General features: G+C 33.4%; 1 protein-coding gene across 1 annotated transcript in view; it reads left to right on the top strand.

The window, feature by feature from the left end:
* Positions 1-568: 568 nt before the first annotated feature.
* The window catches only part of LOC148949077 (nuclear receptor corepressor 1-like), a 274,580-nt gene continuing 251,392 nt past the window's right edge, over positions 569-23,756 (top strand). The window contains exons 1-5 of the mRNA XM_089093706.1: positions 569-577; positions 1,061-1,231; positions 2,337-2,444; positions 4,876-4,985; positions 6,669-6,852. Coding sequence (XP_088949832.1) covers positions 569-577; positions 1,061-1,231; positions 2,337-2,444; positions 4,876-4,985; positions 6,669-6,852 — 582 coding nt within the window. The remainder of the gene's footprint in view (positions 578-1,060; positions 1,232-2,336; positions 2,445-4,875; positions 4,986-6,668; positions 6,853-23,756) is intronic.

Here is a 23,756-nt window from a genome sequence, read left to right as displayed (position 1 = left end):
GTTTTTCAATTATGGCGAAAACGAGCTTGTTAGGGTTATTAGTAAATGTGTTTGTAAGACTAATGATTTAGAACAAATTCCTGGAACACCGACTCAAGAAAAAAGCATTTCTAACTGTGTTTTAAACAGTTCTTTTAGTTCTACTGAATATTTGGCCAAAAATTCTCTGCGTAGTAGTTCTAAAAAGAGCTTATACCAGATTTGCCTCTCACTCACTCGGACTATCTGTCTCGGCTTTTCTACAATTAAACCATGGCTTGATCCCGCAACTACTTGATTTTAATTAAAATTATGCCTATTGTATTATGTCTAATAATAAGATAATATATTTCCAAAGAAACTGTCACAAGCTTCAGTAGGGATAAATTTGCTTTTTATGCTAAGTACAAAAAAGAAGCTGTCGTTTATAAAAGGATTAAAGTAAAGAATAAAACAAATTAGTAAAATAGGGCTCAGCAAAATCAGGATAAATTGAATTTTCTAGCTGCAATTTTTATATCTGTCGGGATAGGGGGTACATTAGAACAATTTTAAGAGGAGAAACATTCCCTATCTTATTTCAGCCAGTATGGCAAAAGTAGGTTAAATTTTTTGTTCATATTTTAAATTTAACATTTGCTGGATGCATCTTAAACTCAGAAAGAAATAGGAGCAATTTTAATTACTTAATAATTTAACTTAGCTAAGTAATAATTTTATTTTAGAGATATAATTTTATTAAATATGTTTTATGTTTATATAATCTTATTAAATAAAATTAATATAATAATATTAAATAAATTTCACTAGATATATTTAATTGTAATAATTTACTTAGCGAAGTAATTTTGATACTATTTTACATGTGAATAAATAGATATATTTATTTCATTAAGTCGAATTACATATAGTTGTTAAAAAATTGCTAATATATATTGCTATTGATATTTTTTTTGCCTTTCTTTGCCTGGCATCAGCTTTAAACCCGTTTCGCTCGTGGATTTTACAAGTAATTCTCTGCCCCCCCCCCTCTTCTCTTGATGTTAATATAAACATAAGAACAAAGAATTGCTACTTTTAGGAACCTATCTATACGCCTCAGGTCGAAGCAATATCTCCAACGCCAGGAGACTGGGATGCTGATGACTCACCCTCTCGATCTACAAAAGATGAACTGCTTCAACAGATTTCTAAAGTGGATCGTGATATAGCCACTGCCGAGTCATCTGTTCTCAAATTAAAAAGAAAACAAGTAAGTCCGTCTCTTATTTTTCCTCTCTCTCTCCTCCCTCACTCTTTCATCCTCTCCTTTCCCTCTATCCTCTGTCTTCCTTCTTCTATCTTTTCTTTTTCTCTCTTTTCTTTTTCTCTCTTTTCTCTCTTTTTCTCTTCTCTCTATCTTCTCTTTCTCTCTCTTCCTTCTCGCTCTCTTGCTTTCTCTGCCTCTTCTCTTTCTCTGTGACTTCTCTTTCTCTGTGTCTTTTCTTTCTCTCTGTCTTCTCTTTTTGCTCTTCCCCCTCTCTCTCCCTCCCTCTCTCCATCTCTCCCCCCACTCTCTCTCTCTCTCTCTCTAATTTTATCCATGTTTTTATGTAAATACCTTTCTTTATCACTTGCTACCTATTGCATCTTTTCCTTTCTTTCTCTTCTTCCTCAATTTTTACATTTATTTTCCCACTTTAGCTTTTCAATTTGTAGCTTTAATGTGTTGTAGCCACCGCAATCAAGATGTAAAGTTAGGTTAATCCTAATGAAATATACCTAAATATGATGAAAACATAATACTTTAATTTCAAAAGTATGGAAACTGCAACAGAGGATTGTAGAAATCAGGCCGCCCAGAATGCATTACATTAAATGGTATTTAGATGGTTTCTAACCTAACCAAAATACCCGCTCTGTATATAAAATATTTCATTAAAATATGCCTACATTGAAGTTTATCTCTCTCAGGCTAAGCTGATTATCACCGAGCATATGCTGCAATACAGAAAGAAATTGGTTCTACTCAGACCAAGAACTTGAGTGGTGGCTATAATACATAAGAACCCCTTTCTGATTTACTTATTGTTGCTACAAGAAGTGGCGTTAATTTAAGGATATTGGGTGGGGGGGGGATTTTATTATATATTTTTTCCACTGGAAGGAGTAAAAAAGCCATTTTCAATAACATAACAAAAATAAAGTATTTTCAAAATCTGTGGTGGGGGGGGGGTGTGGAATCTTGTCTCTAATTGCTGCAACTGGTTACTAGGAATTAATGGTGTTGAATATTAAAAACTCTCAGAGAACCGGTATTTCCGTTTATTGTTAATTTGTTTGATTTTGTTTATGTTGACGTTTTGATTTTATTGTAGCAAGAATTGGAGGAGTCGGCATCGAAATCTGAAGCAGGAGACGTCGGAATTGAAGCTCCTAAGTCAAGGCACCGTTCGTTAGCCCAAATTATCTACAATGACAATAGGGTAAGTATAATGAGGGAACATGGAAATGTTGCCTGAAACCGAGTTCGCAGTATTTTAAAGTAATTAAAATGGATTTTTTTTTGGAAGTACAGAAAATATAGTCTTTTGTATATTCAGAATTTGAGTTTTGCAGAGCTGTTAATATTTAAAATGATTTGAAACATGGAATTCCTGTTGGATTTTTTAATTGATATATCTCAACCTCACTTTTCCATATAAATTGATGAAATACATCCTCCGTGAAAAAACACACACTGAGAAAGAACCTATATCAGTTGTATACAGGTGTGACCCTTAAGGTGTGGGTAAAAATGCTACAAAATCGAATTTCTACGCACCTGTATCTCTAGGTTGGGGGTCTTTTGGACTAATAAGAGGCGGGGGGGGGGGCATTTTCTTCTGTTACGTGATATGTCATATGTGGTGTATGTGAGTAAAAAAAAATTTTAATTTACATAGCATCTTCATTTTCTATAGGTTAAGCTCCTAAAAAGAAATGTGCTTTTGGTTTTCTTAGAGAAGCAAAATTAATATTCTTTGGAATAAGGGGGTTGGACCAACCCGCCCCCCTAAGTATTTGTCCGACTTTTTAAAACTTAACAAAAATGAACATAAACAAATTTTGATGCGTTTTTTTATTTTTTTTTTTTGTAAAACCCCTCCCCCGAAAAAATCCTTCTGTGACCCCCCACCCTCGAAAAAAATTATGGGTACAACCCTAGTTGTATTGATCCAGGGCGCCCGAAATGGACCCCCATTTAGTTTGTTCGAACTGGCTTGCAACTTACTGGGAGAATACACTGGGTAAAACAGGCCCCTATTTAGTTTGTTCCAATTGGCTTGCAACTTACTGGGAGAATACTTTGGTCAAAATGAACTTAAGAGGAAAAAAAATTTTGAAAAAAAAATGACAAAACTTAAAACTTCATGTTACAGTATGTAATCTTACAGCGTGAATTATGTAGAAACGTAGCCAGTGCCAAGTAGACTTGAGCTACATATAGAATCTTATGTTCCGTAAGTTTAGACTAAGTTATGGACAGTTAAATAGAGTAGCAACAAAATTTAAACTGGACGAGGAATTCATAAATTTGTAAATAAGTAAATAAAACTTTTCCTACAAAGCCTTTCATGCTTGATCAGTGCTTGAATCTCGGCCTCCATTCCACGTGTTGAACTTTTAAATAGTTTGTTTGTGGTAATTATGATGATCTTAGACAATCATTAAATGATTTTTTACATTATCTTAGTGGGGATACAGTTGTTTAAGTGTGAAAGATTGTACGCAATGTAACTTAACCACTTAGCATAGAAAATTACGTACTTAGTTTGAAAGCTGCTTAAGAGTCGTGTTTCGTTTCGTTGAATAGTTTATGGATAATCTAAAAGGATAGTATGAGAAACTAAAAATAGAAAAAGCTAATAAGACATAATACATATATACGGAAATAATATCATTATACAATTATGAAAATGGTTAGATAATTAATATTATTAATAATCAATTACTGAAATTGAATAATATTAATGAAATGACATAAGAAAAACCTAATAGGAGAAAGAGAGAAAATTAGTTTGCGGCCAAGAAAGAAATAATGAACGCCATCAAACATTACCTTGCCAGAGCATAAAGCTGTTAAAAAAAAATAATACTTATGTTTTTTTTTTAATTTTCTATTTTGCTTACTCTTTATTTTGTGCTAATCATGAAAGGCTCATTTTTTCTCAAGTAGAATATGACCCCAGGGTTATTCGCGCGTCTCTGCTTCTGATAAAAACTGGTGAGGCTAGGATCTCAGTCAAGGCAGGCATTCTGAACCACATACCCACCAGAAAGGAGCTAAGCCCAGACAATTTAGTTGACTCTCTAATCGTGGACACACCTCCTATTGTTGTGTCTGCTCTTAAAACGCAGGAAAAAGGCATATTGGTTTTTCTCTTTATGCTTCCAACCTCGCTCGGAAGTTGCACCGAATCTTGCTCCATATCTAAAATATAAAAGGTTGCATGAAAATGAGTGTATCGTTGTTTTTTTTGATAGTTTTAAGATAGTTTTTGATCTTGAATAGAGTTTATGAACAACGGAAAATATGTCTTCTGTCAAAAAATAGCAAGGTTGATCCAAAGAGACATAGACTAGCCTAAAAGCAAATTTCGGTATATTAAAATTGCATTTAGATTCAGTCAGTTTTGAGATTTTCTAGTTCTAGTTGGTGGTGTTGCCCTGTTACTGGCTTGTTGTTCAAATTCATGTTTGAAAATCTTTTATAAATATGTGGCTGCCGATCACGTCTCTGGTCTACTGTCTCCTAGGTCTAGTCTACGAACCAAGACGCCTATAGTCTCTGGTCTACGGTTGTAGGTGATCAGTTTGGTGACTGATATACCTTTTTAACTCCATTTTCGATTTTAAATCAATTATCTTTTACAGAAAAAGGCTTTTGAAGCCCATAGCCTATTTTCAAAACTAGGCCCTGTTGTGGAATTTCCGCTGTATCACCAACCGCAAGATATGCTTGTTTATCATGACAACGTTTCAAGGTAAGGTTTCAACTTTGTGTTAAAGAGTAACTGATAAATAGTGATAAGTTTTCATGTTTCACAACGATCTTAAGGTGTAATTTTCTTTCTATACTAGGTTTGCAACATATGGGCTAAAGGAGCAGTCTGAGCTAAAAGCGTCCCCAGTTATAACTGCGGTTGAGATAACTGGGTACCATGTTTCAGGACAGGAGATATGACGTCTCACAGGGTTGAATCTCATTACCTTTATTTTAGTCTCGTTGATTTACAGCCCAGTCTGGCCGACGACATTCTATTTCAGGTCACTACTGAACTTTTAAATGACTTTCGACAGCGGAAATTTGGCGGATTAGGTATAACGCTTATCGATAATCGTCTAAAAGCAAGTCCACAATAGTATCTCTTTTATCTAGCCATTCGTTATTAGGTGGAATATTGTATTAGGTGGTTGTTGTTCATTTTATATGCTCATTTGCAAATAATAATAAATAGAATTCCAATTTGCATGAAACGTTAAGAAATCGAGGGAATAGCTATCACTTTCATTTTCTAGAAGATACATCGAAATGCCAGTGAGACTAGTTCTTTAAAAAATCTTGTTTATTGCTTAAAAACCTGCTTGGAATTTGTACATTTATTTTATTTATTTTTATATCTTGAAATCAAAGAATAAATTTGGAATTCTGTTTTTTTTTTGCTATTTTAAGCCGGAATATTGACTGGTTTAACTGACATTGAAAAAAAAAACATATTTTCTGGCATTAATAACAATATTCTATTTACGTGTAATCTATTTATAGCTGTGTATTTATAATTTTATTTTGTAATTTATATTATATTTTGTTTATATTTATTTATGTTATATTTATATTCAATTTTCTATTTTGTAATTTTTTGTCAACATTTTTTTTTATTCATTTAATTAGTAAATAATAATAATTTATTTATGACTTGTTATGCAAGAACTTAAGCAAAGCAGAGTAACAAGAAAATATATAAAAGAAAAAACAATCATCAATATGGATAAATCAACAGTGTGAGCAAATAACCAATTCTGCTGATCTTCACAAAATTTCATACGTTTTCTTGAGGATTGCAGATAAGAGTGCCTTTTTGAAAGTAGTCAACCAGATACAGATTCAGGAGGCAAAAGCGTATCCCTCACTTTGGTAAAGTTTTATTTTGTACAGTATTTGCTTACATTTGTATGAATCTGTCAAACGCCCCTCCCCCCCTCCTCAGCTTGAATTGAGTTTAGTATTATACAGATTTTTGCTTCTATTACTATGAATCTGTCGAGCCAGAAAAAAGGAAGGTTATAAAAAACGCAAGCCTTCAGATTGTTGAGCCCCCTCCCTCTCTTCCCCCAAAATAATACAAATCTAAAAAAGAAAAAGAAAAAAATATTATAAGTTCGGATTAATTCTATTCAGCTGAACTTACGATTCAACTGATTACCATTGATGGGACATTTTGCAACACTAGTAGGAAGACCTCTTTTTTTAATCTTACTGGAAAGGGAATTAAAATTCTCAATAGTTGTATTAGTCCGCATCTTAGTTTTTAAAACTTAGCTGAACTAATTCCTCAAGTAAAGGGTACTCTTAACCTCTGTCTCGGCTATCATGTGAATCCCATTTTCTTTCACTTACTTTTTATTTACACTCATTTCCATTTTTTACTTTCCTTTTTATTTTTCAGATATTCTTTATTCCGTCCACTTCTTATTGAATTTTTGAAGAAGCAGAAGAAAGAAGTTGAAGAGTCTCAGTCAAAGAAGATGGCTGCATATACAAACAGACTAAATCTGTGGATGAAAAGAGTTGATAGGATTGAAAGAGGGATTAGTCCTCCACCGTATGATCCCAATCCTCCTATTGTCCCAGTAAGTCAGAAAATCTTTGTGACTCAAGGGAGCACGGAGATGTCAATTAGGGGGAAGGGAATAACTCCTCCCCCTCCCAGATGTTTTTGCCCCCGTAGGTTTTAAAAATGCTTCTTTTTTGGTATTATTAAAAACAAATGAAAAAATTCTCTCCCCACCCCTCTCCCTCTTACATTTTCATGATTGGGCGTACCTGTGGATAGGGGCGTTACTAGCCAAAATGTTGGGGGGGGGGGAAGGAGATTTTACCGACTGTTTTTTGTCAGTAATAAGCATAATCCATTTCGAATACAATACGTAAAATTGCTGCACGAATAGGTAAAATTGCTGCATTTATAAAACGAGATTTAGACATCGGTGCATATCATGTCTTTACTTTAATGCTGTTTATTTAACAAATTGGAAAATTGTGGTATTATCTGTAAAATCACGGCAGGAGTCGGTAAAACTTTAGCGTTTACCGACCAAGTTAGCAATTTCTATAGATGACATGTCAGTATTTTTGTGGTCTTTATTGAACCGAACAATCTTTTATTGAATCGCGAAGCGCTACGATTTTACCGACTTTTTTTTACTCAAATACATTCTTAGACCACACAGGCTATACATGACAAACGAAACTCAGAGAGGAGAGAAAGTAACAAAATGAAAAATAAAATCAAAAAGGGTGAAAAAACGAGGATTTTGTCAGCCAGCGAACCATGAAGATGGCAAAATATAAGCAAATATTTTGACAAGGACCTCTGCCAAGTCGTCCTCAGTGCTAAACAAAAAAAAAAAAAACGAAAATCTAACCTTTCGAAGCTTACTGTAAAAAAACAGAAAAGATACTTAATAAAAAAAGAGCCAGGAATAAATGACAAGAAAATTAATAAGATGATTGTACAAAGATCTTTCGTCATGAAATAACTTTAGCTGATCTACAAATTCGGTTTTCATTAGATATGCAAATAGGTTGTTTTAAATTTTTTTGAGTGAAAATATTGAATGAGTCCTTCAAGATTAAATTACCGTAAATTGGGCTTAATGAAATATCTCCAGTATCTCTATTTATTGCTAAATTTTGGTTCATATATTTTTTATCTCAATTACCTCCTTAAAAGTTTGTAGTACGCCATTAACAGTTGATATATAATTGAGATAAAAAAATATATGAACCAAAATTTAGCAATAAATAGAGATACTGGAGATATTTCATTAAGCCCAATTTACGACAATTTAATCTTGAAGGACTCAAACAATATTTTCACCCGAAAAAACTTAAAAGAACCTATTTGCATATCTAATGAAAACAAGATTTGTAGACCAGCTAAAGTTATTGCAAGACGAAAGATCCTTGCGCGATCATCTTGGTAAATTCATTTTCATTGATTCCTGGCTGGTTTTTTATTCAGTGTCTGCTCTGTCTTTGTACAGTAAACTTCGCAATGTTAGATTTTCGTTTTTTTTCTTTTTTGTTTAGCACTGAGGACTACTTGGCGGAGGTCCTTGTCAAAATATTTGCTTATATTTTGTCATCTTCATGGTTCGCTGGCTGACAAAATCCTCGTTTTTTCACCCTTTTTGATTTTATTTTTCATTTTGTTACTTTCTCTCCTCTCTGAGTTTTTTTTTTTTACCGAGTGAACTAAAACATTGAAGAGGGGGCCGTCCCTCTCCCTCCCCCCATACGTGACGGTTCTGTCTGTGGGAGTGTTAAGTCGGGTTCAAGTTTTAGTGGTTGTGTTTAAGAATAGATTTTTTCTTCAGAAAAAAAAGATATTATAACACGCGCTTCCTATTTGAACTCTGTTGCTAATTGTCAAAAGTAACAATACTAATTGGTTATGTTTATTTATCAATTTAATTTTATTTTGAGCCAAAAAATTAAAGACACTTGCCAAAATGAGCAAAGTATTTGGATTTATGTCCTTTCCCCCATGAGATCTCGAATATTTATTGATTTTCCCTTGACAATCAAAGGAAAAGCGAGAAAAACAGTGCGCAACAAGTGGGGTTGCATAATTGATGTATGTTGATGTAGAACAATTTTATAATGATTAAAAGGAAAAGAGAGATAATATTATCCTCTCTCCTCATTTTCTTTTCAATGGATAGATAAACACATGAAACACAACTAACCTATGTAAAAAAAGGAAGGATAGTGTTAGGGACTAATTGATGATGATGACAAGAAGAGGAGAGACAATATTACTCTCCTTCCTCGTTTTCCTTGTATTTAAAGGAAACAAATGAAACACAACTCGCCAATGTACGAAAATGAGAGACGATATTACAGACAATTTGATTACGATGAAAAGGAAAAGAGAGACAATATTATCCTCTCTCCTCATTTTCTTTTCAATGGATAGATAAACACATGAAACACAACTAACCTATGTAAGAAAGGAAGGATAGTGTTAGGGACTAATTGATGATGATGACAAGAAGAAGAGAGACAATATTACTCTCCTTCCTCGTTTTCCTTGTATTTAAAGAAAACAAATGAAACACAACTCCGGTTCCGGTTCCATGCTATCTGTGGAAAAGAAAAAAAAGAGAATAAAAAATTGCCGTTTAGGCAGAATCTTATAGTAACCGCCACTTTTCTTGATTTTCAAGCCAATATATTTCCCTTGCTGTTCAAGCCAAATGACAGAAATTTTACTTTACAAGGGTTTAGGACAAGGCGGTTCTAATGGTGTACTTTTTGTTTTGGTTTGACTTATTTTTAAGGAGTTATGGTTTTTTTTTATTTCTTAACATTTGACGTGATCGTCTCTTACTAGGTTGCTAACTACCGCTGCAACCCAGATTTTTGATTTTTGTTATTTCTTAGCATTGGACTTATCGTCTCTTACTAGGTTTCTAGCTACTGCTGCAACCAAGAGGTTTCTAGCTACTGCTGCAACCCAGATTCACAATATGATGAACATGAACAATATGATGAACTATATCGGTGCTTTATGTAAGTTGCTAGCTACCGCTGCAACCCGGATAATAAACTGGTTAGGCTTTTTCATCTTTGAAATAGTAACCTCAAACAATCAAGTTGCTAACTAATTCAAATGTATGCAATTGTTTGTTATTCCAATGATCGTCTTTTAATGTAAACTTGTTTGAGTCATAAACTAGGAAAGAGACTCCGGGTTACAGCTGCCACTGCAACTCGGTTACCGCTGCAATCTGGCTAGCTTGCTGCTATCCCTGGAACCACCGTATATCAGTTACTATGGGCAAGAGATCGTTCTTTACTGTAAAAAATAATTACAAACAGGAAAAAGCCTACGGCTTATTCTTCTTTGAAATAGTAAGAGACGAACCTCAAACAATCAAGTAGCTAACTAAGTCCAATATATGTAATTATTTGTTATTCAAATGATCGTCATTTATTGTAAACCTCAATCAACCGCGTAGCTAACTAAGTCCCATGTATGCAATGGTTTGTTATTCTAATGATTGCCTTTTAATGTGAATTACAAAAAAGAAAAAGCCTACGGCTTTTTCTTCTTTGAAATAGTAAGAGACGAACCTCAAACAATCAAGTAGCTAACTAAGTCCAAAGTATGCAATGGTTTGTTATTCCAATGATCGTTTCGTAATGTAAATATATCCTTAACTATAATTAAGTTGAGTATGCAATTTAGTATAGGCAAGAGTTGGTTCATTATTATGCACGGCACATTTTATGATGAACAATGTCGATCCTAGATGTAAAAACTCAAACAATCAAGTAGCTAACTAAGTCCAATGTATGGAATGGTTTGTTATTTCAGTGATCGTCTTTTAATGTATTATGATTTATATGTACAAAAATCAAATATCTTTGAAAAGACTGCAGTATATAAAGACATCAAAACTGCAGTTTTTGGTGGAAAAATTCATTCTCTCTTAGAAATAATTTATTTTAGTTACCCAAAGATTTTTAACCCAATTAGTTTCCTTTAAAATGAGCCATTGAACAACTCTAAAATGTTCCAGTGCCAAGCTATCTGTGGAAAAGAAAGAAAGAAAAAAAGAAAAAAATATGCCGTTTAGGCAGAATGTTGTAGTAGCTGCCACTTTTCTTGATTTTCAAGCCAATATATTTCCCTTGCTGTTCAGGCCAATGGACAGAAGGTTTCCTATAAAGGGGTTTCGGACAAGACGGTTCTAATGGTGACTTTTTGTTTTGATCTGACTCCTTTTTTAGGAACTATGGGGTTTTATATTTCTTAACATTGGACGTGATCACCTCTTACTAGGTTGCTAGCTACCGCTGCAACCCGGATGCTAGCTACCACTGCAACCCGGATTGCTAGCTACCGCTGCAACCCGGATAGCTACCGCCGCAACCCGGAAGAACTTATATTATCAAATAGATTATTTCTGTTAACATGGGCATGTCGTTCTTTACTGTACTATAGGCTATAGTTGGTTCTTTACTATAAATTTGACCTGACTCTTTTTTTAGGAGTTAGGGGTTTTTATATTTCTTAACATTGGACGTGATCGTCTCTTACTACGTTGCTAGCTACTGCTGCAACCCGGAATAAATAAGTCTAATTATTAAGTATAGTTAAGTTGCCTATACATGTTAATATAGGCAAGAGTTCGTAAAATCCCCCCAAAAATTACTGTGTTTTATATAATAATGGATAATTATGTATAAAAAGACCTAATTGACAAATCAGTTACTATGAGCGAGAGATCGTTCTTTACCGTAAATCTTTCTCAACCTCCAAGGAAAAGTCCCCAATCTCCAAGGAAATATCTTCTAGACAATTCAATCTCGGTGAAAATGTACGCTGGACATAGCAACACTCACCGTTTTCCTTAGCTGTTTGCCAAAACACTTGGAACACTATTGATCTACCCGTTCCCCTGCAAGTCCAGGGGAATTTTCTCTCATGTTTCATTCCTTAAAGATGGTAGTCAGTCGAGACTCAAAGCGGACAAGCCTATTCAGTACCTCCTTTTACATACAAGTCCAGTCAACATTGTCCGTCATATGTCAAACCACAAATCTTGATCATCCCTTAGTTCTATTTTATTTAATATCTTCAGGGATTATTCTAGTTCCAGTTAACAAATAATTTTTTTGTTAAAACCCCCAAAACATTACTGCATTTTAAATAATAATGGATAATTATATAAAATGAAACCGTATTGACAAACACCATTTATGATGATGAACTGTATCGTTTCTTTATGTAAACTCAAGCCAAGGGACAGAAAGTTTCCTATACAGGGGTTTCGGACAAGGCGGTTCTAATGGTTTACTTTTTGTTTTGATCTGAGTCTTTTTTTAGGATTTATGGGTTTTTATATTTCTTAACATTGGACGTGATCGTCTCTTACTACGTTGCTAGCTACCGTTGCAACCCGGATTACTCCAATGATCGTCTTTTAATGTAATGTAATACAGACAGGAAAAAGCCTATCGCTTTTTCTTAATTGGAATAGTAAGAGACGACCTGGCTACAACCTCAATTATGACATCATTGGTCAATCTTTAACATGAAATTACTCACAAACGCCATTTATGATTAACTATATCGGTCTTTTATGTAAATGTAATTTTTTAGGAGTTATGGGTTTTTATATTTCTTAACATTGGACGTGATCGTCTCTTACTAGGTTGCTAGCTGCCGCTGCAACCCAGATAACCTATACTATAGTTAAGTGGCCTATAAAATTTAGTATAGGAAAGAGATCGTTCTTAATTATAATTTATATTTCTTGACATTGGAGGTGATCGTCTCTTACTAGGTTGCTAGCTACCGCTGCAACCCGGATCAGTTTCTTTTGACTTGAGTTCGTTTTTTAACTATAAATACAAACAGGAAAAAGCCTACGGCTTTTTCTTCTTTTAAATAGTAAGAGACGAAACTCAAACAATCAAGTAGCTAACTAAGTCCAATGTATGGAATGGTTTGTTATTTCAGTGATTTACTAACATACTCTTTATTATAACTATATAATTTAGTATAGGCAAAAGGTCGTTCTTTATTATATCTAATGGTGTACTTTTTGTTTTGATCTGACTCCTGCTTTAGGAGCTATGGGTTTTTATATTTCTTAACATTGGACGTGATCGTCTCTTACTAGGTTGCTAGCTACCGCTGCAACCCGGATATTCTCGATACGCCTGGTCGGTTGAATACCTTTGCTTTTTTCTTTTCAAGTTACTATCTCTGTTGTTTGTGTAGTACTCTTTCTTCAACTTGCGTATAGCCTGCTTTGATCTAACCATTATTCTAATCAAGAATGAGAGAATTTTCAGTTTTGACTTTCCTTATATACTAATTATGACGTCACTCTATTCACGTCATAACTCTAATATAAAACTATGATGACGTTCATTATTTATCTAGTAGGGTTTCAGACAAGGTATTTCTAATGATGTACTTTTGTTTGATCTGACTCTATTTTTAGGAGTTTTGGGTTTTTATATTTCTTAGCATTGGACTGATCGTCTCTTACTAGGTTGCTAGCTACTGCTGCAACCCAAATTCACATATATATTTATTTATGAGAGGCAGCCTGGCCGAGTGGTCCAAGGCACTGGTGTTAGCCACCAGTCTCTTCAGAGGCGTGGGTTCAATTCTTACCGCTGGTATACGATTATGTTTGAAAGACTGCAGTGTGAAAAGACATCAAAATGCAGTTTTTGGTGGAAAAATTTATTCTCTTTTAGAAATAATTTATTTTAGTTACTATAGATTTTTAACCCAATTAATTTCCTTTAAAATGAGCTATTGAACAACCCTCTACGATGTTCCAGTGCCAAGCTATCTCTGGATACAAAAGAAAAAAAAAAGAAAAAAAGAAAAAAATATCCCGTTTAGGCAGAATGTTGTAGTAGCTGCCACTTTTCTTGATTTTCAAGCCAATATATTTCCCTTGCTGTTCAAGCCAAGGGACAGAAATTTTACTATGCAGGGGTTTCGGACAAGGCGGTTCTAATGGTGTACTTTTTGTTTTGATCTGACTCTTTTTTTAAGAACTATGGGTTTTTATATTTCTTAACATTGGACGTGATCGTCTCTTACTAGGTTGCTAGCTACCGCTGCAACCCGGATTATAGCTTTTGTCACCCAAGTATCTACCCATTATTCTGGTAGCAACTGTTTTCTTATGTTTGTTTCGGTAATCTTTATCGTTATCATACCGTTCCTTGCTCTTTTGTTTGGCTGTCTCAATTGTTGCTTCTCTGTAATCTTCATCATTATCATACCGTTCCTTACTCTTTTGTTTGGCTGTCTCAATTTTCGCATGTCTATAAACTAAATCATTATAATAACGCTGTTTGTCACTATCAATTTTCGCATCTTGATACACCTTGTCATTTGAATACCTTCGCTTTTCTCTTTTCAAGATGTTGTCTCTTTTTTTGTATAGTACTGTTTTTTTAAATTAAGCATAACTCGCTTAGAATGCATCTTATTACAAAACAAGAAATAATATTTTCATCTAATTAACACTTCTTATAACTCGTATCGAGTATCCATAACCTAACAAAAAATAAAACTAATTTTTACATTTTCAGGTATTTTGTTAGTTTGAATGAAAAGATTAAAATTATTGCTCAGACATCATAAATATTTTTGCAGTTTACATAATAACTATAGCGATTCTAAACTGAAAAATAAAATATATAAAAAATAGAATTTTTTGATCTGAAAATACATAGTCAATCCCACATCGGGTAGTTAAAACCTAACCAAAAATAAAACTAATTTTAACATTTTAAGGTATTTTTCTAGCTTGTATTGAAATATTCAAACTATTGCTCGGATAGCATGGATATTTTTGCAGTTTACACAAGCTGCAAAGAACGCACAGGCTGATCTTTGTAAATTGAGAAAAATTTTACGAATGTTTTACCTGGATTACGAAATATATTCAAAATTAAAGATTAAAATTATCTCTGAAAGAATAGATTTTGTTGAAAAGTCAGCTAGAGATGCTTTCGCAAAATTTCATAGTAATATCCAAAAGAAATGTTGCATGTTTAGTGAAAAGCTTCTAAGGTATGGACCGGCAACTGTGGAACAGTTTACAGATATAATGGGAAATCTTATACATCACTGTGAATATATGGAGGCATGATCGATGATCGATGAATTCGATGATCGAGCCTTTATGTAATACTAACTACATCCAACGACTATGACGTCATTGATCAATATTGTATACAAAAAATCAATTTTTTCATAAAAAATAATTAATTAAAAAAAAATTAAGTATAAATAGCACTAGATCTAGAGATTTCTTTTAAAATGAGCCATTGAACAATCTCTACGATGTTCCAGTGCCAAGCTATCTATGGAAAAGAAGAAAGAAAAAAAAAATATCCCGTTTGTGGAGAATAAAGTGGTTAAAGTCAATTTTCTTGATTTTCATGCCAATATATTTTCTTTGTTATTAAAGCCAAAGGGCGGTAAGTTTTCTTTGTAGGGGTTTCGGACAAGGCGGTTCTAATGGTGTACTTTTTGTATTGATCTTACTCTTTTTTTTAGGAGTTTGGGGTTTTTATATTTCTTAACATTGGACATGATCGTCTCTTACTAGGTTGCTTGCTACCGCTGCAACCCGGATATCCATAACACTGCTGTCCCCATTTATATTCCTTTACGTAACCAAAGGCTAGTTATCGCTCTTTACTATAAAAATGAAAAATTCTATTTGTTTTGTATGGAAATACAGATTAAATCTGGCGTCGGGAACATACGTTCCTTCTTATAATTTTGTATAATATTTATATCTTGTAATTTTCTGGTGGTACAATGGTAAGAATACCTGCGTGCAACATGGGAGGTCTGGGTTCAACTCCAAAGGTCGCTGGTTCAATTTATGCTACAGACAATGTTTACAAAATTGTCAAGTTAAAGTCTAAACAAAATTTTTATTAGTAACTACCTGGATAATTCCATTTATGATGAACTATATCGATATTTTACGTAATTTAATGTAAACTTTGGGTGAAAGAGGTCCCAGCTTCAAGTCCCGGATAGGTTCAGCTTTTGTAATTATCAGGGATGATTTTTAATTAATAAGAAGCCGACATATTTTCTTTGAATTTTGTTTGCAGCTACCGCTAAAACCCAGGTATCGCTCGAATCCGGATAGCTTGCAGCTACCCCTGCAACAACCATATATCAGTTACTATGGGCAGAGATCGTTCTTTAACGTAATTTATATACTAACTACATCCAACGACTATGACGTTATTGATCAATACTGTACATAAAAAATGAAGTCTTTCGTAAAAAATTGATTCTACTAAAAAAAATTAATTACAACATTGAACAACTCTCTACGATGTTCCAGTGCCAAGCTATCTGTGGAAAAGAAAGAAGAAAGAAAAATAGATGCCGTTTAGGCAGAATGCTGTAGTACCTGCCACTTTTCTTGATTTTCAGGCCAATATATTTCCCTTGCTGTTCAAGCCAAATGACATAAAGTTTCTTTTAGAGGGGTTTAAGACATGGTGGTTCTAATGGTGTACTTTTTGTTTTGATCTGACTGTTTTTTTCAGGTGTTATGGGTTTTTATATTTATTAGCATTGGACGTGATTGTCTCTTACTAGGCTGCTAGCTACCACTGTGACCCTGATTAATCTGAATATTTTCTCAGGATTTATGGGTTACTTTAGTTTTAACTATGGGGCGTTATCATCTCTTACTAGGTTACAACCCGGATTATATAAAAAAAAAACCTTATTGACAAATACCATTTATGATGAACTATATCGGTCCTTTATGTAATAAGTTGTTAGCTACCGCTGCAACCTGGAAAATAGACTGAATACAAACAGGAAAAAGCCTACGGCTTTTTCTTCTTTGAAATAGTAAGAGACGAACCTCAAACAATCAAGTAGCTAAATAATTCCAATGTATGCAATTGCTTGTTATTCCAATGATCGTCTTTTAATTTAAAACCCCTGGATATATCAGTTACTATGGGCAAGAGATTGGTCTTCACTGTAATTTTTCCTCCGTCCTCATGGTCTTTCCCCGTGATTGCAGGAACATATGTCCACATAAGTATACATATTAGAAGATGATCTTCACGGAGACTCTTAAGACTGATATAACTCTACAAGCCTACGCTGTAGTTAAGTGGCATATACCAGTTAGTATAGGCACGAGTTCGTTCCTTATTATAAAAAAACTCAATTGAAATACGGTTCCTGTTCAACTTATATCTATTTTTACAATACATTTATCGAAATTTGCTGTGTATTTAATGTTTCGGATACCATGGGCTAGAGTTTGCTCTTTCCTATAATTATATTTCTTAACATTGGATGTTATCGTCTCTTACTAGGTTGCCAGCTACCGCTGCAACTCGGATGATAATGTAAGTTGCAGCTGGGGTTCATTCTATGCTATATGATTACAAACAGGAAAAAGCTTTTGGCTTTTTCTCCTTTGAAGTAGTAAGAGACGAACCTCAAACAATCAAGTAGCTAACTAAGTCCAATGTATGCGATGGTTTTTTATTATTCTAATGATCGTCTTTTAATGTAATCTCTTACTAGGTTGCTAGCTACCGCTGCAACCCGGATATGATTTATGTACAAAAATCAAATATCTTTGAAAAGACTGCAGTATGAGAAGACATCAAAAATGCAGTTTTTAGCGGAAAAATTTAGTCCCTTTTAGAAATAATTTATTTCAGTTACAAAAGATTTTTAACCGTATTATTTTCATTTATAATGAGCCATTGAAAACCTCTCTATGATGTTCCAGTGCCAAGCTACCTGTGGAAAAGAAAAAAAATATCCTGTTTAGGTAGAATGTTGTAGTAGCTTCCATTTTTCTTGATTTTCAAGCCAATATATTTCCCTTGCTTTTCAAGCCAACGGATAGAGAGTTTCCTATATACGGGTTTTGGACAAGGCGGTTCTAATGGTGTACTTTTTGTTTTGATCTGACTTTTTTTTAGGAGCTATGGGTTTTTATATTTCTTAAAATTGGACGTGATCGTCTCTTACTAGGTTGCTAGCTACCGCTGTAACCCGGATTTTACTATGGGCTAAGGTTTGTTCTTCACTGTAATGTTATTCAAGCCAAAGGATGGTAAGTTTGCTATATAGAATTTTTAGACAGGGCGGTTCTAATAGTGTACTTCTTGTTTTGATCTGAATTTTTTTCAGGAGTTATGGGTTACTTTAGTTTTTACTATGAGGCGTTATCGTCTCTTACTATGTTGCTAGCTACCGCTGCAAACCTGATCAAACAATCAAGTAGATAACAATGATTTCTTATTCCAATGATTGTCTTTTAAAGTAATCTAATTACTCTAACTGTTATCGGTCTGATGTGATCTGTTCGCGGTCAGATCAGACCTGTTATTTGTTTAATGTGAAGTTACAAACAGGTATAATAAGCCTATGGCTTTTTCTTAATTGGAATAGTAAGAGACGACCCGGCTACAACATACGATTTTTACGTCATTGATCAATCTTTAACATGAAGTATGCAGTTTTTCGTAAAAAATATATTCTAATTTAAAAATAATTTGTTTTAATTACAAAAGGTTTTTAACCCCATAAAAAATACAAAAAACCCATACAAAAGGTTTTTAAATTCATACCTATTTCATCGCCATTCATGTCTTTTTAGCGTAATCAATCCTTCTGTTGTAAATTATGGTCCTTCACTCCTTTCGTCTAGGCAAATTACATAAAGGATCTATATAGTTCATTATAAATGGGGACTATGCAAGTTTCATCAGACAGATCTGAAACCTAGTAAACAGAAAACTACGGCACATAGTAACTAATCCATCAAAATGATTTGTATCGCAGAAATCACATTAATATTAATATTCTTAAATATACCCGGAACTAATATAGCCTAACCAAAGTGATCCGAAACATCATTTAACACAACACTCGACGAATCATGGGGAACATTCAAAAATACATTATCAATTAGAGAAGAAGATGAATCCGTCACTCTAGTACAAATATTTACAGCAGGATGCATCCCATAACCTAACATTAAATTCAAAAAATTCCGAGCTTTTAAATTAGATGCTAACAATTTCAAATCAATGTTAAAATCTCCACACACAAAACACGGCATGTTCTTACGAGTTACAAGGTCCATTTGTTTTTCCGGGTTGCAGCGGTAGCTAGCAACCTAGTAATCCGGGTTGCAGCGGTAGCTAGCAACCTAGTAAGAGACGTTATTACATTAAAGAACGAACTTTTTTCCATAGTAACTGAAGTATTATAAGTTATCCGAGTTGCAGCGGTAGCTATCCGGGTTGCAGCGGTAGCTAGCAACCTAGTAAGAGACGAGCACGTCCAATGTTAAGAAATATAAAAACCCCTAACTCCTAAAAAAAGAGTCAAATCAAAACAAAAAGTACACCATTAGAACCACCTTTTCCGAAACTCCTGTATAGTAAACTTTCTGTTATTTGGTTTGAGGATGACGCTCCCTCCACAGTCAATGCAAGGGTTGTAAGTGATTGTAGTTTTTATTATGGGGACGTGATCATCCCTCACTATATTACTACCACCAAAACCCAGGTTTCTCATTTAAAATCCTTACAACTTCCATTTCAAACAGTTTCATGCTGTTTCATTTTCCTTTCAGATTTCTATGCTTAAATTGCTTTTTCAATACCTACTTTTAGATAAATAATTACCATAATTTTCCACTGTAATTGCAGCTTCAGGGGGTGGGCAGTTTATCACATCATACAGAGCTATAATATACAATTGTTTCAGCTTCATTGCATGAAAGCCATTTTGTCCCTTTTTTGCCCGTACAACACCATGATCCCTTGAAAGGTAAAAATACTTCATTCCTTCCATCACAATACCGTTCTCAGAAAACTCATCTGAATCATATTTTGATACAAACGCTTTCAATTCAGCTGCTGTGGCAGAAAATTCCTTAGACTTTGCCCAAACTGACCCATCAACACCAATAATAGCAGCTCCCGAAATACCTTTTGATAGCAATTGACTTTTAATATGATCATTCCAAGAATTCATCTTAATAATTATTCAATTCAATAATATATTTTCAACCCATAAACTGACGTAACGAATCACTTGAAGCAAAACGAAAAGTATACTAATTTAAAAATTTTTAGGCATTTTTCTGGTTTGAATTAGAAAATTAAAATTATTCCTCCGACACCATAAAAAGTTTTGCAGTTTGCAGTTAAATAAAATCATTTTGTTTAAAATTTTTAGATATTATTTTGGTTTCAAGTGACGAATTAGATTTTGTTTATGTTAAGTAGTTAGAAACTAACAAAAAACAAAACTAATTTTAATTTTTCTTTTTTTTTGTTTGAATTAAAAAATAAAAACTATTCCTCAGACATCATTAATAATTTTGCAGTTAGCAGCTAAATAAAATTATTTTATTTAAAATTTTCAGGAATTAATCTAATTTCAGTTGGCGAATCGGATTTTTTGTTAAAACCCTAAAACAAGCAGGTTTTTTTTCAAACCCTAAAAGAATTATATTTTTTGTTACAACCCTAAAAGAAATACTGCATTTTACATAAAGATATCTACATACGTTTTATAATGTTAAAAATAATATTTTTATTTTTGCATGCAATAGGATGTTAATAATAATAGCTACTATAGCTATATCTGATGACTCGATGAATCCGATGATTCCTGATGTTATTTTAATTACAAATGACACTAATATAGTAATGTCGTTTAAAATTAACCATTATACAGCTCTCTATAATTTTCCAGTGACCAGCTAGCTGAGGAGAAAAAAAATGGAAAGAAATTACATGCCTCATGTGGAGGGTATTGTGGTTCCGGGTTGCAGCGGTAGCTAGCAACCTAGTAAGAGACGATCACGTCCAATGTTAAGAAATATAAAAACCCATAGTTCCTAAAAAAGGAGTCAGATCAAAACAAAAAGTACACCATTAGAACCACCTTGTCCGAAACCCCTGTATAGGAAACTTTCTGTCCCTTGGCTTGAAAAGCAAGGGAAATATATTGGCTTGAAAATCAAGAAAAGTGGCAGCTACTGCAACATTCTGCCTAAACGGGATATTTTTTTCTCTTTTCTCTTTTCTTTGTTTCCAGAGATAGCTTGGCGCTGGAACATCGTAGAGGGTTGTTCAATAGCTCATTTTAAAGGAAATTAATTGGGTTAAAAACCTTTTGTAACTAAAATAAATTATTTCTAAAAGAGAATAAATTTTTCCACCAAAAACTGCATTTTCAATGTCTTTTCACACTGCAGTCTTTCAAACATAATCGTATACCAGCGGTAAGATTTCAACCCACGCCTCCGAAGAGACTGGTGGCTGACACCAGTGCCTTGGACCACTCGGCCAGGTTGCCTCTCATAAATAACTATATATGTGAATCTGGGTTGCAGCAGTCGCTAGCAATCCGGGTTGCAGCAGTAGCTAGCAACCTAGTAAGAGACGATCACCTCCAATGTCAAGAAATATAAAACCCCCCAACTCCTAAAAAAAGAGTCAGATCAAAACAAAAAGTACACCATTAGAACCGCCTTGTCCGAATCCTCTATAAAGGAAACTTACCTCCCTTTGGCTTGAATAACAAAGAAAATATATTGGCTTGAAAATCAAGAAAATTGACTTTTACCACGTTATTCTCCACAAACGGGATATTTTTTTTCTTTCCGCTTTTTCTTTCTGCTCAGCTAGCTGGGCACTGGAAAATCATAGAGAGCTGTATAATAGCTCATTTTAAAGGAAATTGCAACATCTAGTCACTTTTGTATTTAAAAATAAAATACTTTTTAAAGTAGAATCAATTTTGTCAAAAAAATTGCATTTTTGATGTATTTTCATACTGCAGTCTTTTCAAAGATATTTGAATTTTGAAGCAATAAAACAGTCCATATAATGAACTCTATAGTAATAATAGCTACTTGTCTCAATAGTAACCGAAACTCCTGGAACCAAAATTTTCTTTTTTGGCTTAATTATAATAAAGAACGACACCTAGCCCATGTTAACTGAAACATAAAATTGGGATTATGTAATTTCCATCAGTATCATGGCTGTAGAGATGGCTGAAACCTAGTAAAGAACAAACCATTACAGTAAAGAACATTTCAAGTTAAAGATTGATCAATGATGCCATAATCATAGTGTGTAGCCAGGTCGTCTCTTACTATTCCAATTAAGAAAAAGCCATAGGCTTTGTCCTGTTTTATAATAAAGAACGACCTCTTGACTATACTATATTTTATACGCCACTTAATTATAGCGTAGGTTAGTAATTAAAAAGGTAGCATGGCATTGGAAAATCGTAGAGAGTTGTTCAATGGCTCATTTTAAAGGAATTATAATAAAGATCGAACTCTTCCCTATACTAACTTGCATAGGCAACTTCACTATAGTTAAGATTTTATAATAATATAATAGAGATCAAACTCTTCCCTATACTAACTTGCACACGCAACTTCACTATAGTTAAGATTACAGTATTTATACTTTTACATTAAAAGACGATACTGAAATAACAAACCATTCCATACATTGGACTTAGTTAGCTACTTGATTGTTTGAGTTTTGTCTCTTACTATTTAAAAGAAGAAAAAGCCGTAGGCTTTTGCCTGTTTGTATTTATAGTTAAAAAACGAACTCAAGTCCAAAGAAACTGAACACTGTGGTTCATTCATATTATCTTGATTATTTTAGCTAGAATGTAAATAAACAAGTTTCTTTTTTAAATTTTAAATTGAAAAGATAGTGCTTTTAATTCAACATATTAAAAATTCTCCCCGACGGGGATTCGAACCCGCTTCTCCCAGGTAACAAGTGGGCATACTTACCATTAGACTATCGCAGACATATAAATCCGGGTTGCAGCGGTAGCTAGCAACCTAGTAAGAGACGATCACCTCCAATGTCAAGAAATATAAAACCCCCCAACTCCTAAAAAAAGAGTCAGATCAAAACAAAAAGTACACCATTAGAACCGCCTTGTCCGAATCCTCTATAAAGGAAACTTACCTCCCTTTGGCTTGAATAACAAAGAAAATATATTGGCTTGAAAATCAAGAAAATTGACTTTTACCACGTTATTCTCCACAAACGGGATATTTTTTTCTTTCCGCTTTTTCTTTCTGCTCAGCTAGCTGGGCACTGGAAAATCATAGAGAGCTGTATAATAGCTCATTTTAAAGGAAATTGCAACATCTAGTCACTTTTGTATTTAAAAATAAAATACTTTTTAAAGTAGAATCAATTTTGTCAAAAAAATTGCATTTTTGATGTATTTTCATACTGCAGTCTTTTCAAAGATATTTGAATTTTGAAGCAATAAAACAGTCCATGTAATGAACTCTATAGTAATAATAGCTACTTGTCTCAATAGTAACCGAAACTCCTGGAACCAAAATTTTCTTTTTTGGCTTAATCGCTAAAATTATTATGTAAACTGCAAAAATATTTATGATGCCTAATCAGTAATAGTAATTTTTTAATTTAAACAACAAAAATACATGAAAATTCTAAAATTAGTTTTGCTTTTTGTCTCCTGGAAGAAATTTTTTTTTCATCTCAGTTCAAATTTATTATTGTATCCTGTAAACAGTAAAGTACATATATACATATTATTTTCTAATAATTTAAATTATTTTATTTTTAATTAAATAATAAATAAAATTATTATTTAATATGAAAAAATATTTATTTTGTATAAAAAATAATAATAATTTTTTAATTCATAAAATATAAATACCTGAAAATTTTAAAATTAGTTTTGTTTTATTATAGTTTTTAGATACTAGACACTGGATTTTGTTTGATTAATAATTTTAAATCTTGAAAAAATATGGTCTCACGCGAGTGGAAAAAAAGAAAGAATAACCAAAAACAATATCAAAATAGAACAATCCAAATTTCTACTAATAGAAAACTTTACTACACAAAAAATAAAGCTAACATCCTG

Source organism: Artemia sp. Qi Xiang Cuo, chromosome 8 (genome assembly GCF_049724085.1).
Source record: "Artemia sp. Qi Xiang Cuo chromosome 8, ASM4972408v1, whole genome shotgun sequence".
NCBI lineage: Eukaryota > Metazoa > Arthropoda > Branchiopoda > Anostraca > Artemiidae > Artemia > Artemia sp. Qi Xiang Cuo.
Note: the sequence above shows the minus strand (reverse complement) of the source record. Positions and strands in the feature narration are given on the sequence as shown.